At 39.5% G+C, this 13,712-nt stretch overlaps 1 protein-coding gene across 1 annotated transcript in view; it reads right to left on the bottom strand.

The window, feature by feature from the left end:
- The window catches only part of LOC121371902 (dual specificity protein kinase TTK-like), a 99,519-nt gene that overhangs the window by 13,625 nt on the left and 72,182 nt on the right, over window positions 1-13,712 (bottom strand). Inside the window, exons 16-20 of the mRNA XM_041498133.1 lie at window positions 9,719-9,873; window positions 8,950-9,119; window positions 8,316-8,512; window positions 4,322-4,498; window positions 979-1,090 (exon numbers count right to left, since the gene is read on the bottom strand). Coding sequence (XP_041354067.1) covers window positions 979-1,090; window positions 4,322-4,498; window positions 8,316-8,512; window positions 8,950-9,119; window positions 9,719-9,873 — 811 coding nt within the window. The remainder of the gene's footprint in view (window positions 1-978; window positions 1,091-4,321; window positions 4,499-8,315; window positions 8,513-8,949; window positions 9,120-9,718; window positions 9,874-13,712) is intronic.

Raw genomic sequence — 13,712 nt, 5'->3', positions numbered from 1 at the left:
ACTGTGAGTATTAACACACCTGGAGTTAACTAACATAAAAACTACTGTGAGTATTAACACACCTGGAGTTGACTAACATAAAAACTACTACTGTGAGTATTAACACACCTGGAGTTGAATAACATAAGAACTACTGTGAGTATTAACACACCTGGAGTTGATTAACATAAAAACTACTGTGAGTATTAACACACCTGGAGTTGACTAGCATAAAAACTACTGTGAGTATTAACACACCTGGAGTTGAGTATTACACCTGGAGTTAATAAATAAGAACTACTGTGAGTATTAACACACCTGGAGTTGATTAACATAAAAACTACTGTGAGTATTAACACACCTGGAGTTGATTAACATAAATACTACTGTGAGTATTAACACACCTGGAGTTAACATAAAAACTACTGTGAGTATAAACACACCTGGAGTTAACTAACATAAAAACTACTGAGTATTAACACACCTGGAGTTGACTAGCATAAAAACTACTGTGAGTATTAACACACCTGGAGTTAACTAACATAAAAACTACTACTGTGAGTATTAACACACCTGGAGTTGATTAACATAAAAACCACTGTGAGTATTAACACACCTGGAGTTAACAAACATAAAAACTACTGTGAGTATTAACACACCTGGAGTTGAATAACATAAGAACTACTGTGAGTATTAACACACCTGGAGTTGATTAACATAAAACTAGTGAGTATTAACACACCTGGAGTTGATTAACATAAAAACTACTGTGAGTATTAACACACCTGGAGTTGACTAACATAAAAACTACTGTAAGTATTAACACACCTGGAGTTGACTAACATAAAAACTACTGTTAGTATTAACACACCTGGAGTTGACTAACATAAAAACTACTGTTAGTATTAACACACCTGGAGTTAACTAACATAAAAACTACTGTGAGTATTAACATACCTGAAGTTGATTAACATAAAATTACTGTGAGTATTAACACACCTGGGGTGCCTTGTTTGTCATCAGGCTGCCTGGTGTTGTCTTCCTTTAAGTATGCATGTGACAGAAGTTCTGTGGCACTCGGGCGTTTTGTTGGGTCACGGTTTAAACATCTCTGAAAGAATACTTTGACTAGAATACAGAACCACCAAGTGACACGCTAAAACCACCACTGATCTAGAAGCCCAATGTAATATATAGAGATTATTATACGAGCTTGTGTTGTACCGATGTTACTACTCAAGTGTCACGATTCTTGTGTTGTACTGATTTTACTACTCGAGTGTCACGATTCTTGTGTGGTACTGATTTTACTACTCGAGTGTCACGATTCTTGTGTTGCCCTAGTGAGAGCGAGAGTAATACATGGATCGTGATATGAGTTTCCTAAAATCAGTATCATTCAAATGTGACTGTAATAATTTTGTTATTATTATTCATATTATTGTTGTTGTTTTTTTAACAAGGACTGTGTCAAAATGTTTCATATGTAACTAGAAGCAGTAACTAAAACTGGGGAAGCCACATTACATCATTCATTGGCCATGTGAAATCATGACACGTGTTGTACTGGTTATATATCCCTGTATATCATGAACTATGTGGAAAATAAACTGTTGTAATATACACACAAACCAAAATGATATCTAGGTTATATATCACTGTATATCATGAACTATGTGAAACATAAACTGTTGTAATACACACAGAAACCAGAATGGTATCTAGGTTATATATCCCTGTATATCATGAACTATGTGGAAATAATTGTTGTAATACACACACAAACCAGAATGATATCTATGTTATATATCCCTGTATATCATGAACTATGTGGAAAATAAACTGTTGTAATACACACACACAAACCAGAATGATATCTATGTTATATATCCCTGTATATCATGAACTATGTGGAAAATAAACTGTTGTAATACACACACACAAACCAGAATGATATCTAGGTTATATATCCTTGTATATCATGAACTATGTGGAAAATAAACTGTTGTAATACACACACACAAACCAGAATGATATCTTGGTTACATATCACTGTATATCATGAACTATGTGGGAAATAAACTGTTGTAACACACACACACACCAGAATGATATCTAGGTTATATATCACTGTATATCATGAACTATGTGGAAAATAAACTGTTGTAACACACACACACACCAGAATGATATCTAGGTTATATATCACTGTATATCATGAACTATATGGAAAATAAACTGTTGTAACACACACACACACCAGAATGATATCTAGGTTATATATCCCTGTATATCATGAACTATGTGGAAAATAAACTGTTGTAACACACACACACACCAGAATGATATCTAGGTTATATATCACTGTATATCATGAACTATATGGAAAATAAACTGTTGTAACTAACACACACACACACACACACACACACACACACACACCAGAATGATATCTAGGTTATATATCACTGTATATCATGAACTATGTGGAAAATAAACTGTTGTGATACAAACACACACACAAACCAGAATGATATCTAGGTTACATATGCGTGTATATCATAAACTATGTGGAAAATAAACTGTTGTAATACACACACACAAACCAGAATGATATCTAGGTTACATATCACTGTATATCATGAACTATGTGGGAAATAAACTGTTGTAACACACACACACAAACCAGAATGGACTGATATCTAAGTGAAATAGATTTATATTTACATGGAATACTGAAAGCAAATGGATTGATATCTTGATGTAAATTTTGAAATAATGAATTGTAACTGGAATGTATTCATTTAACCGTTTGGAATTCATACTCTCACAAGTTTGGTTTTGTTTTCCATTTAATTACTACTTCATGAATAGTAGATGAATCTACAAATATCACAGAGGCAGTTAGATGCATTCCAAAGTCACACTTTCTTAACCGATACACATTAGAGATGTGGAACTAAATGGGTACTAGTATCCGTGAAGGTTGCTTATTTGCTGCACCGTGTCACTGTTGTTTCAAATAGAACAGAATACATTTACTGTGGCCGCTTAATACAGGTATTTCAGCACTGTGGCCACTTAATACAGGTATTTCAGCACTGTGGCCACTTAATACAGGTATTTCAGCACTGTGGCCACTTAATACAGGTATTTTAGCACTGTGGCCACTTAATACAGGTATTTCAGCACTGTGGCCACTTAATACAGGTATTTCAGCACTGTGGCCCCTTAATACAGGTATTTCAGCACTGTGGCCACTTAATACAGGTATTTCAGCACTGTAGCCCCTTAATACAGGTATTTCAGCACTGTGGCCCCTTAATACAGGTATTTCAGCACTGTGGCCACTTAATACAGGTATTTCAGCACTGTGGCCACTTAATACAGGTATTTCAGCACTGTGGCCACTTAATACAGGTATTTCAGCACTGTAGCCCCTTAATACAGGTATTTCAGCACTGTGGCCACTTAATACAGGTATTTCAGCACTGTGGCCACTTAATACAGGTATTTCAGCACTGTGGCCCCTTAATACAGGTATTTCAGCACTGTGGCCACTTAATACAGGTATTTCAGCACTGTAGCCCCTTAATACAGGTATTTCAGCACTGTGGCCACTTAATACAGGTATTTCAGCACTGTAGCCCCTTAATACAGGTATTTCAGCACTGTGGCCACTTAATACAGGTATTTCAGCACTGTGGCCACTTAATACAGGTATTTCAGCACTGTAGCCCCTTAATACAGGTATTTCAGCACTGTGGCCACTTAATACAGGTATTTCAGCACTGTGGCCCCTTAATACAGGTATTTCAGCACTGTAGCCCCTTAATACAGGTATTTCAGCACTGTAGCCCCTTAATACAGGTATTTCAGCACTGTGGCCACTTAATACAGGTATTTCAGCACTGTAGCCCCTTAATACAGGTATTTCAGCACTGTAGCCCCTTAATACAGGTATTTCAGCACTGTAGCCCCTTAATACAGGTATTTCAGCACTGTAGCCCCTTAATACAGGTATTTCAGCACTGTAGCCCCTTAATACAGGTATTTTAGCACTGTGGCCACTTAATACAGGTATTTCAGCACTGTGGCCCCTTAATACAGGTATTTCAGCACTGTAGCCCCTTAATACAGGTATTTCAGCACTGTAGCCCCTTAATACAGGTATTTTAGCGATTTGGAATAGAATTGTGTTAGACAGGTGACCGCTTATTACAAGTACATTTACATTAAAAATTGTTTGATTGGGCAAAAAGTGGCTGCTTCAGGCAGGTAAGTGGTGAATACAGGTGGCTGCTAGGACAGGTCTGCCTGTAAGAGAATGTGTGTGACGTACCTGTAAGACATCAAGGAGGTTCTCATCCTGGATGGGTGGGAGCTGAATAACATGCTTGGGGTCCTTGATGGCGCTTAGTTTACTCCAACAGTTGCGGATGTCTTGGAAGGGAGTCTTTCCATACACCATGTTGTAGAGAATACAGCCGAGAGACCACATGTCACTCTTAGTGTTGATCTGTACACAGTGCAAAACAAGCTTTTAATAACCACTGATGTATACATCACGTAAAACAACATTTTAATTACAACTAATGGATACATAATGTTAAAAGTTTTATGTGAAACTAGACGTATATGAATCCCATGTGAAAAAAACTAACACATCCCTCTAAATAAGCTGTAGTGAGGTAACCGACGAGCAGGTCACATGGTATTTCTATTGTGTTACATCTGCAGTTTTGCAATGTCAACTAGCAGGCAAAATAGGTTGCTGATCAGAATAGATTGTACTAAATGCTGGATGAATGGAGCCTTATGCTGCATTACGTTAATTCACGAAATCATTTGCACAGAATGCAATGTTCATTGCATGTGTTTGCGGACCCTCAACAGATTTACTAAATTTTACTTTTTAAATGACAAAGATGACTGACAAATTATATCAAGGAATTTATGATGAATGGATGTTACTCAACACCAGAAGTTTTAGACAGTCAATTGTGTTTGGGGTTACAGTTGACCCCACGGGCTCATGTAGTCAGTACCCTGTGTTTGGGGTTACAGTCGACCCTGCAAACTCATGTAGAGTCAGTATACTCCTTGCTCACAATATCGCGGGTTCCACGATATCGCAGTATTTACATTTTTGCGGTTTAGCATGCGCAACGCCTCCTGGTGGCACGTTTATTATTAGAAATGTGATGATAGACAACACATTGTTTTTCCCGTTAACAAATTTGAAGAAATGTAAACATTTGGGGTATGTATTGATAGTTTTACTGTTTGGTCATAAAATAACAGAGAGTGTGATTTCACTGACACCCCCATGCTTATAAATAGCCCCAGTACCTAACATACACACATACAATTTTGCTCTGACAGCTATCAGACTATTGTCTGGTTGTTGACAATCAAAACGAGGCTATACATGGTCACAGTATTACTATATTTAGAACGCGCGACCTCTAGAAAAGTATGGAAACATTTAAGGGCCATGCCTATATTTATTGGCAATTTAAACAAAACACATAACTTTTAATATGTTCTATTCTTGGTTTCACTCAATAAATATTGATTATATAACTGTTGACTCGTTCTTCGTTCTTGTGTTGCAGTGTGTTTACTAGACGTTACTACAAATGTGTTTACAAAAAGAGCCATTTTTAACCGAGCGGTCCACTGTACTGTAACGTTTGTGATTTACCTCAGTATCGTGGTAACCTCCCTTGAATGGAAGCCAGTGCTATGGAGTACTTCCATCAACTGTTTTAATGTTAGAACTGCATTTATTTGTCAACACAATGGCATGGACATAATGCAGATATAGCAAAAACTGCAACCCAAGTATATTTACCTTCATATATACTACTCAAATGAATTTAAGGGTCAGACGATATTTTCGACATTATTTTCTGAATGTCAATTATATTAGCTAGACCATAATGTCACGCATGGTATTGTTCCATTTTGACGAAAGTGGGTCTAAGCAACCCATAAATGAATTAAAATCCACTGTCATTGACACTGTCGACTAGTTCTAATGGCGAAAACATGATTACATTTGCACGTAAATTAGGGCGAAAGCGAAAGGTCTGCCCATAACTTGCTTTTTCACAAAGCGCTTCATTTGCACGCTTTGCACGTGTATTCCATGTTCCCAATGCTGAATTTCCGTATAATTGGAGCTTGCGTTTGTGTACGGTGCACACTCCAAATTCGACAATGGTACGACTTCAACTGACTATCGAAGATCGAGGAAGGGCTATTGCTTGGCTTCAGGATGGCAATACGCAAAGAAATGTTGCTCTGAGACTTGGTGTTAGTCAGAGTGTCGTTGGCCGACTGTGGCAACGGTACCAAGCAACGAATTCTGTTCAAAATCGTCCACGTTCGGGAAGACCCCGAAGCACTACAAATAGAGAGGACCGCTACATCACCAATATGGCTCTACGTCAACGCACAACCACTGCACGCCAATTACGTGACAATCTGCGGACTGCGACTGGAACTCGAGTGTCTGATCAAACCATACGCAATCGTCTGAGAGCCAATAATCTACGCTGCTGTCGCCAGGCTGTTTGACCACCACTCCTACCACGTCACAGAACGGCCAGACGTCACTGGTGCACGCTTCATATGCGGTGGCAACGTGTTCAGTGGGGTCGAGTGATGTTCACTGATGAGTCCAGGTTTAGTCTCCAGTTCAACGACGGTCGGGTTCGTGTCTACAGACGTCCTGGGGAGCGCTTCGCTGACGTTAACGTTAGACAACGTCACCGGTTCGGTGGTGGCAGCGTCATGGTGTGGGGCGGCATCTCTATCCACCACAGGACCCCCCTCTATGTGGTGGATGTCAATCTGAATGGAATCCGCTATCTGAATGAGATTATCCGGCCGTTGGTTCTCCCAGGCCTTCAGCAGATTGGCGGCGGGGCAGTTCTGCAGGATGACAATGCCAGACCCCACCGCGCCAGGGTGGTAGTGGACTTTCTCAGACAACAAGGTATCGCCAGGATGGATTGGCCAGCATATTCGCCTGACTTGGCCCCAATAGAGAACGCCTGGGACGAATTAGGCAGGAGAGTTCGGGATAACCATGCCCCTCCGGCCAACCTTCATGATCTGGGTCAACTTCTTATGGCAGAGTGGCAGGCCATTCCCCAAGAGTTCTTCAGACGTCTGATCAACAGCATGAGGCAACGATGTGTCGAGTGTATTCGCGCCAGGGGTGGATTCACACACTATTAAACGAATGTTCTAATGTGTAAAATCCATGTTTGACAACCTTCAACTTTGACAGCATGTCATGTGACTTTCTTGTATACAGTGACGTTTATTTGTGGTTTTTTGTAAATATGGAACAATAAATAAAAATGTTGGTGTAGTTTACATCATCAATCTAATACACTCTGAAACTTATTTGGTTATAAATGTTTGACCCTTAAATTCTTTTGAGTAGTATATGTTAGTGCATTTCATTATTTCTTCCAAATAGTTAAGTACCGCGATATCGTGGTACCCCAGTATACCTTGTGTTTGGAGTTACAGTCGACCCCGCTGTCTAACAGTGTCTCAGGACTCATGTAGAGTCAGTACCCTGTGTTTGGGGTTACAGTCGACCCCGCTGTCTAACAGTGTCTCAGGACTCATGTAGAATCAGTACCCTGTGTTTCGTGTTACAGTCGACCCCGCTGTCTAACAGTGTCTCAGGACTCATGTAGAGTCAGTACCCTGTGTTTGGGGTTACAGTCGACCCCGCTGTCTAACAGTGTCTCAGGACTCATGTAGAGTCAGTACCCTGTGTTTGGGGTTACAGTCGACCCCGCTGTCTAACAGTGTCTCAGGACTCATGTAGAGTCAGTACCCTGTGTTTTGGGTTACAGTCGACCCCGCTGTCTAACAGTGTCTCAGGACTCATGTAGAGTCAGTACCCTGTGTTTGGGGTTACAGTCGACCTCGCTGTCTAACAGTGTCTCAGGACTCATGTAGAGTCAGTACCCTGTGTTTGGAGTTACAGTCGACCCCGCTGTCTAACAGTGTCTCAGGACTCATGTAGAGTCAGTACCCTGTGTTTGGAGTTACAGTCGACCCCGCTGTCTAACAGTGTCTCAGGACTCATGTAGAGTCTGTACCCTGTGTTTGGAGTTACAGTCGACCCCGCTGTCTAACAGTGTCTCAGGACTCATGTAGAGTCAGTACCCTGTGTTTGGGGTTACAGTCGACCCCGCTGTCTAACAGTGTCTCAGGACTCATGTAGAGTCAGTACCCTGTGTTTGGGGTTACAGTCGACCCCGCTGTCTAACAGTGTCTCAGGACTCATGTAGAGTCAGTACCTTGTGTTTAGGGTTACAGTCAACCCCGCTGTCTAACAGTGTCTCAGGACTCATGTAGTTGGGCGTTCCCATGGGTGTTGTCAGCAGCACACTTGTCATGTCCTGCTGAATAGCATTGGCGATGCCGAAGTCAATCAGTTTGAGGTTTCCAGCCACCAGGATGAAGTTCGCCGGCTTCAGGTCCGAGTGGATGATTCCTGCAGTGAGAAAACAATCAACTCACACTCATCCACCTCGACAAATGTACAATGGTACAACGATCAGGTAAAACTATCAACGCCAAGGCTTTATAACACGGTAAACCTTACTACCAGCTAGAGGTAAATTAAAGAAACAAATCGATCCCTTTATATGAGGTTCCTGAAGATACATTAAGTAACAAATGCGTGTGTAGTTTGTGCAAATATTGCAGTGGTAAATAAGTAACAGAATTAATGGGTATGTTTTTTATGTAAAGATTCAGAAAATAAACTGAAAGTAACAATACATATGTTCTTTGCGCATAAAAGGCTTTTGAAGTAACAAAGGAGTATGTTCTTTATGTACATATTCTGAAGGTAAACTAAGTAACAAATTGGAATGTTCTTCTTTTGTGTACATATTGTAAAGACAAACTGAAGTAACAAACAGATACCTTCTTTGTGTAAGGCTTCCACTGCCACCAGCATCTCCTTCCAGTAAAACTTGACCAGTTTGTCGTCAAGACATTTCTTATTTTTCATCTTTCGCTGGAAGAAGGTTGCCAAGTCTATCTCTGCACGTTCCATCACAACATACAGTTTGTTCTCACTTTCTTTATATTCACTGGAAAACGACAACACAGTTTTAAAGACAACTAAACATGTTAGATAATATAAACACTGTACTTTAATAAATAAACAATTAAAATGTCTCACACAAAATTAATAACTTTGGAAAAACAAAATAAATAAGTTTTTAAAAATCACCAAAGTAATGCTCGTTAGTGTCAGTACACAATACTGTAGTAGTTGTAATAGACGTATTTTGTTAGTTATGAGTAACTAGTGTCAATACGTACTAGTCATACATCTTGATAACACTCTCACAACACTGTAGTCGTTGTAATAGACGTATTTCGTTAGTTATGAGTAATTAGTGTCAACACGTACTAGTCATACATCTTGATAACACTCTCACAACACTGTAGTCGTTGTAATAGACGTATTTCGTTAGTTATGAGTAACTAGTGTCATCACGTACTAGTCATACATCTTGATAACACTCTCACAACACTGTAGTCGTTGTAATAGACGTGTTTCGTTAGTTATGAGTAATTAGTGTCAACACGTACTAGTCACACATCTTAATAACACTCTCACAATACTGTAGTCGATGTAATAGATGTATTTCGTTAGTTATGAGTAATTTGTGTTAATACGTACTAGTCATACATCTTGATAACACTCTCGCAATACTGTAGTCGTTGTAATAGACGTATCTCATTCATGTAGCCTTCCTTCATCATATTGTTAGCATTTGACAAGTCTACACATTTCACAGCCCGAGAATTTCGGTTTGAGTCAAACACATGGAATACCTAGGAAAAAAACAATATAAGTAAATAGTTTTTAAGAGATACCTATGTGATATTTATAGTCTGATCACATGTGAAAATACATCTTTTGAGAGGTCACGACCTTCGATCATGTGAGTAACGGTGTCACACAGTACAACTCCGCATAGATGTTATGTGAAAAGTGTGCACATGGTTCTTTCGATTCATATTTTTAAATCGGGGAAAAATACTTGCTGTCAATTCGTATAATTAATATTAGCAGCATAATTTAACAAAATATATTTTTTAATAATTTAGTTTCAACTTGAATATGTTTATAATATTGTGTAAACTTCATTGATAGATCTGTGGCATAGGAATGCAAAGTTTCACTGATAAATAGCTAAATGAAGTAGCCACAACATAACTTCATTTTGCTAAATGACGTCATTTTCCCAGTCTTTAATCTGTGCATTGTAATGTCTTCTTTAGTTATTTTGTAAGACATTCTGTACGATTTTTGTTTATTGATGTACGGTGTAATAAATAAAATACTAGACTTGTTCCTGTGTGAGACCATTTATATACTGTTAAAAATAAGTATGGGATATTCATATAAAACTCAAAATAAGTGCACAATGTACATTAATGTTCCCACTCAAAGAGCATGAAAAAAAAGCATCGACTGATTTGATTGCAAAGCATGTGATGTGACGTTGCACATGCAAAGGGTGTGATTTGAAACTGAACACTTAGTTTGTGTGTACATTGTGTGCACATTGTGGCAATATTCTTTCTTGTTTGTTACTGGAACACTATATCATAAACCTTGCTGTCACATTCTTTACAACATTGTGTAACTTTACAACAATACGACGTCTCCAATGTCAGGAATGTCTCAGGGCTATAGGCATGCTCCAAGTTAGCACCACCCAGCGAATTGTGGCCCGTAGACTTAATGTGTCACAATCAGCAATTAGCTGACTGTGGGGCCCGATATCGACAAACTAGAAATGTGAATGATCGTCCTCGTTCAGGATGACCAAGGGCCACAACTCCGGTTCAGGACCACTTCATTACGACTTACACTTTGAGGAATCGAGGTCAATCAGCCAATCAAAGAAAGAAAGAAATGTTTTATTTAACGACGCACTCAACACATTTTATTTACGGTTATATGGCATCAGACATATGGTTATGGACCACACAGAATTTGAGAGGAAACCCGCTGTTGCCACTACATGGGCTACTCTTTCTGATTAACAGCAAGGGATATTTTATTTGCGCTTCCCACAGGCAGGATAGCACAAACCATGGCCTTTGTTGAACCAGTTATGGATCACTGGTCGGTGCAAGTGGTTTACACCTACCCATTGAGCCTTGCGGAGCACTCACTCAGGGTTTGGAGTCGGTATCTGGGTTAAATATCCCATGCCTCGATTGGGATCCGAACCCAGTACCTACCAGCCTGTAGACCGATGGCCTAACCACGACGCCGGTCAATCAGCCAATCAAATTGCAAGAGAACCCTGTGTTACAACTGGTATGACAGTGTCCGATCAGACTATTCGTAACAGACTGCATAGAAGTAACATCTACGCATGTAGACCCTACATTACCCCACATTTGACTACGAGACACATTGCTGCCAAATGTCAATGGTGTACACATCGTAGACATTGGGCTAACATGTGTTGGGCTCGGGTAATGTTTTCGGATGAGTCCAGATTCACATTAGACTTCCATGATTGATGACAGCTTGTCTGGTAATGTCCCAATGAACGCTATACCAACGTCAACGTTCATCCTCATGACCGATTTCGAGAAGGGTCCATTATGGTGTGGGGTGGCATCACCATGACTGCCAGGACCCAGCTGCATATTGTTCATGGGAGGGTCACTGGGCAGTACTACATCCTTGCACCGATCGTTGTGCCCTTCTCATGTCAGGCTGAACGACATTTTTTTTTCAGGACAACAACCCCATGCTCACCGGAGTCTAAGCCCAGACCTTTCACCCGTTGAGTACATGGGAGACATCATCGGACGACATCTCTGAGAATGTCAACGTCAGTCAACCAACATCACTGAATTAGAGGAATGGAATTTGTACTCTATGCATTTACACAACCAGCGATACTTTTATTTCATTGTGAATTAATATCTGTATACTGAATTGTATTGCTTCTAGAGCTATTCCTCTAGAATTTATCGAAAACCTGATATATGTAATATATCAAGGTCATGTTGACCGCCTGTCCTCTGTATTCACCCTGGTTGGGGACAGGTCTTACTGTAACATGGTTTCTGTGAATAAAAAAAGAAAGAAAAAAAGAAAAGAATTAGAGGAATGGAACAGGATCCCCAAAAATGTTATTGGATGTTTAATCAGAAGCATGCCATGTCAGATTCGTGCTTGCTTGGTGAACCGCAGGAGTTTTACCCATTACTAGACTAAGTGCAAATATTAAAAATGTCAAATTGACAAGCACCACTCCTGTTGCCTATCTGTCTCCTCCGGACCCACATCACTATCCTGGCTATAATCTTTAATGCCAATCCCTTGTCACATGAGTGCTTGTGTTTTACCATTAATTAATATTACAGTAAAAATTAATACATCTCTGTTATATTTGAATATCCCCTACTTATTTTGAACATTATATTATAACTCGTGTGTTTTTAATCGTATATCACTCGCTTACGCTTATGATGTACGACTGAAAACACACTTGTTATAATATAAACAGTCTCATGCAGGAACTCGTTTAGTATTCTCCATGTCTGCTTAGTACATATATTAAGAATGATAAGATCAGGAAAAATAAGAATGAAAGTTAACCATGTATTAAACTGTAACACTAGTGTGAATCTTATTTTTCCATTCACACTGTATACGAAAGTAAAGAATAATCTAGGTGCCATGATTCCCTTTCTATGGTCCTTCCCAGCAATGGATATTGTTTTCTTACAATGGTAAGTACTATCATTTTATATACTGAACAAAAAAAGAAACTTCCGATTTGTACATATAGTATTTGTTGTGTTAAAGAATTCATTGTGTAATGAAATTATATAGGTAGTATTAGCCTTGAGCTGTATTATCAGGATTCATGAATTTTATAGATTATTTTTGCACTGTTAATCATCGACAACGTGAAATTCAATTTGCACGTGCATGCAGGTTCGACATGTCCCGTGTAGTATTCGGTCAATCTGTTTTACTTGTCTTACTGACATTGTTATCAAGTGAACGAAAACGCTTCAAAATTTGTAAAAAAATTAAAGTTTTTTACATTGTAGCATTTTTAGTATGCCAAGAATACCCAATAATTTATGCGAATGGGCGATTGGCATGCTTGATGCTGGCATGTCGACAGAAGACGTTGCAAGGCATGTTGGGAGTTCTAGTCGAGCGATATGAAATCTTCGCGTAAAATTTCGAACTACAGGAAGCACCAACGACTTGCCACGTCGTGGACATCCGCGTATTACAACGCGTGGTCAAGACCGCTATATCATGAACACGTATTTGCGCAATCGATTCCAAACTGCCACTGCTACTGCTGCTAACACACCTGGGCTTCATAATAACCGAATCAGTGGGCAAACTGTTCGTAATCGTCTGCGGGAGAACGGTTTACATGTACGACGTCCTTACATCCATCGTCTTAATTAGGCACGTGTACACACTCGTTGGATATGGCGACGCTTGAATACCGTTCTTTTTTTGGATGAATCCAGATTTTCTTTACAACGTGGAGATGGCTGGGTGCGCGTCTACCGTAGGAGAAATGAATGCTATGCTGACTGTTGTGTTCTTGAACGAGAACGTTTCGGGGGTGGGGGTTGTGTCATGGTCTGGGCAGCCATTGCCCATG

The sequence above is a fragment of the Gigantopelta aegis genome, chromosome 4 (assembly GCF_016097555.1).
Source record: "Gigantopelta aegis isolate Gae_Host chromosome 4, Gae_host_genome, whole genome shotgun sequence".
Lineage (NCBI taxonomy): Eukaryota > Metazoa > Mollusca > Gastropoda > Neomphalida > Peltospiridae > Gigantopelta > Gigantopelta aegis.
Note: the sequence above shows the minus strand (reverse complement) of the source record. Positions and strands in the feature narration are given on the sequence as shown.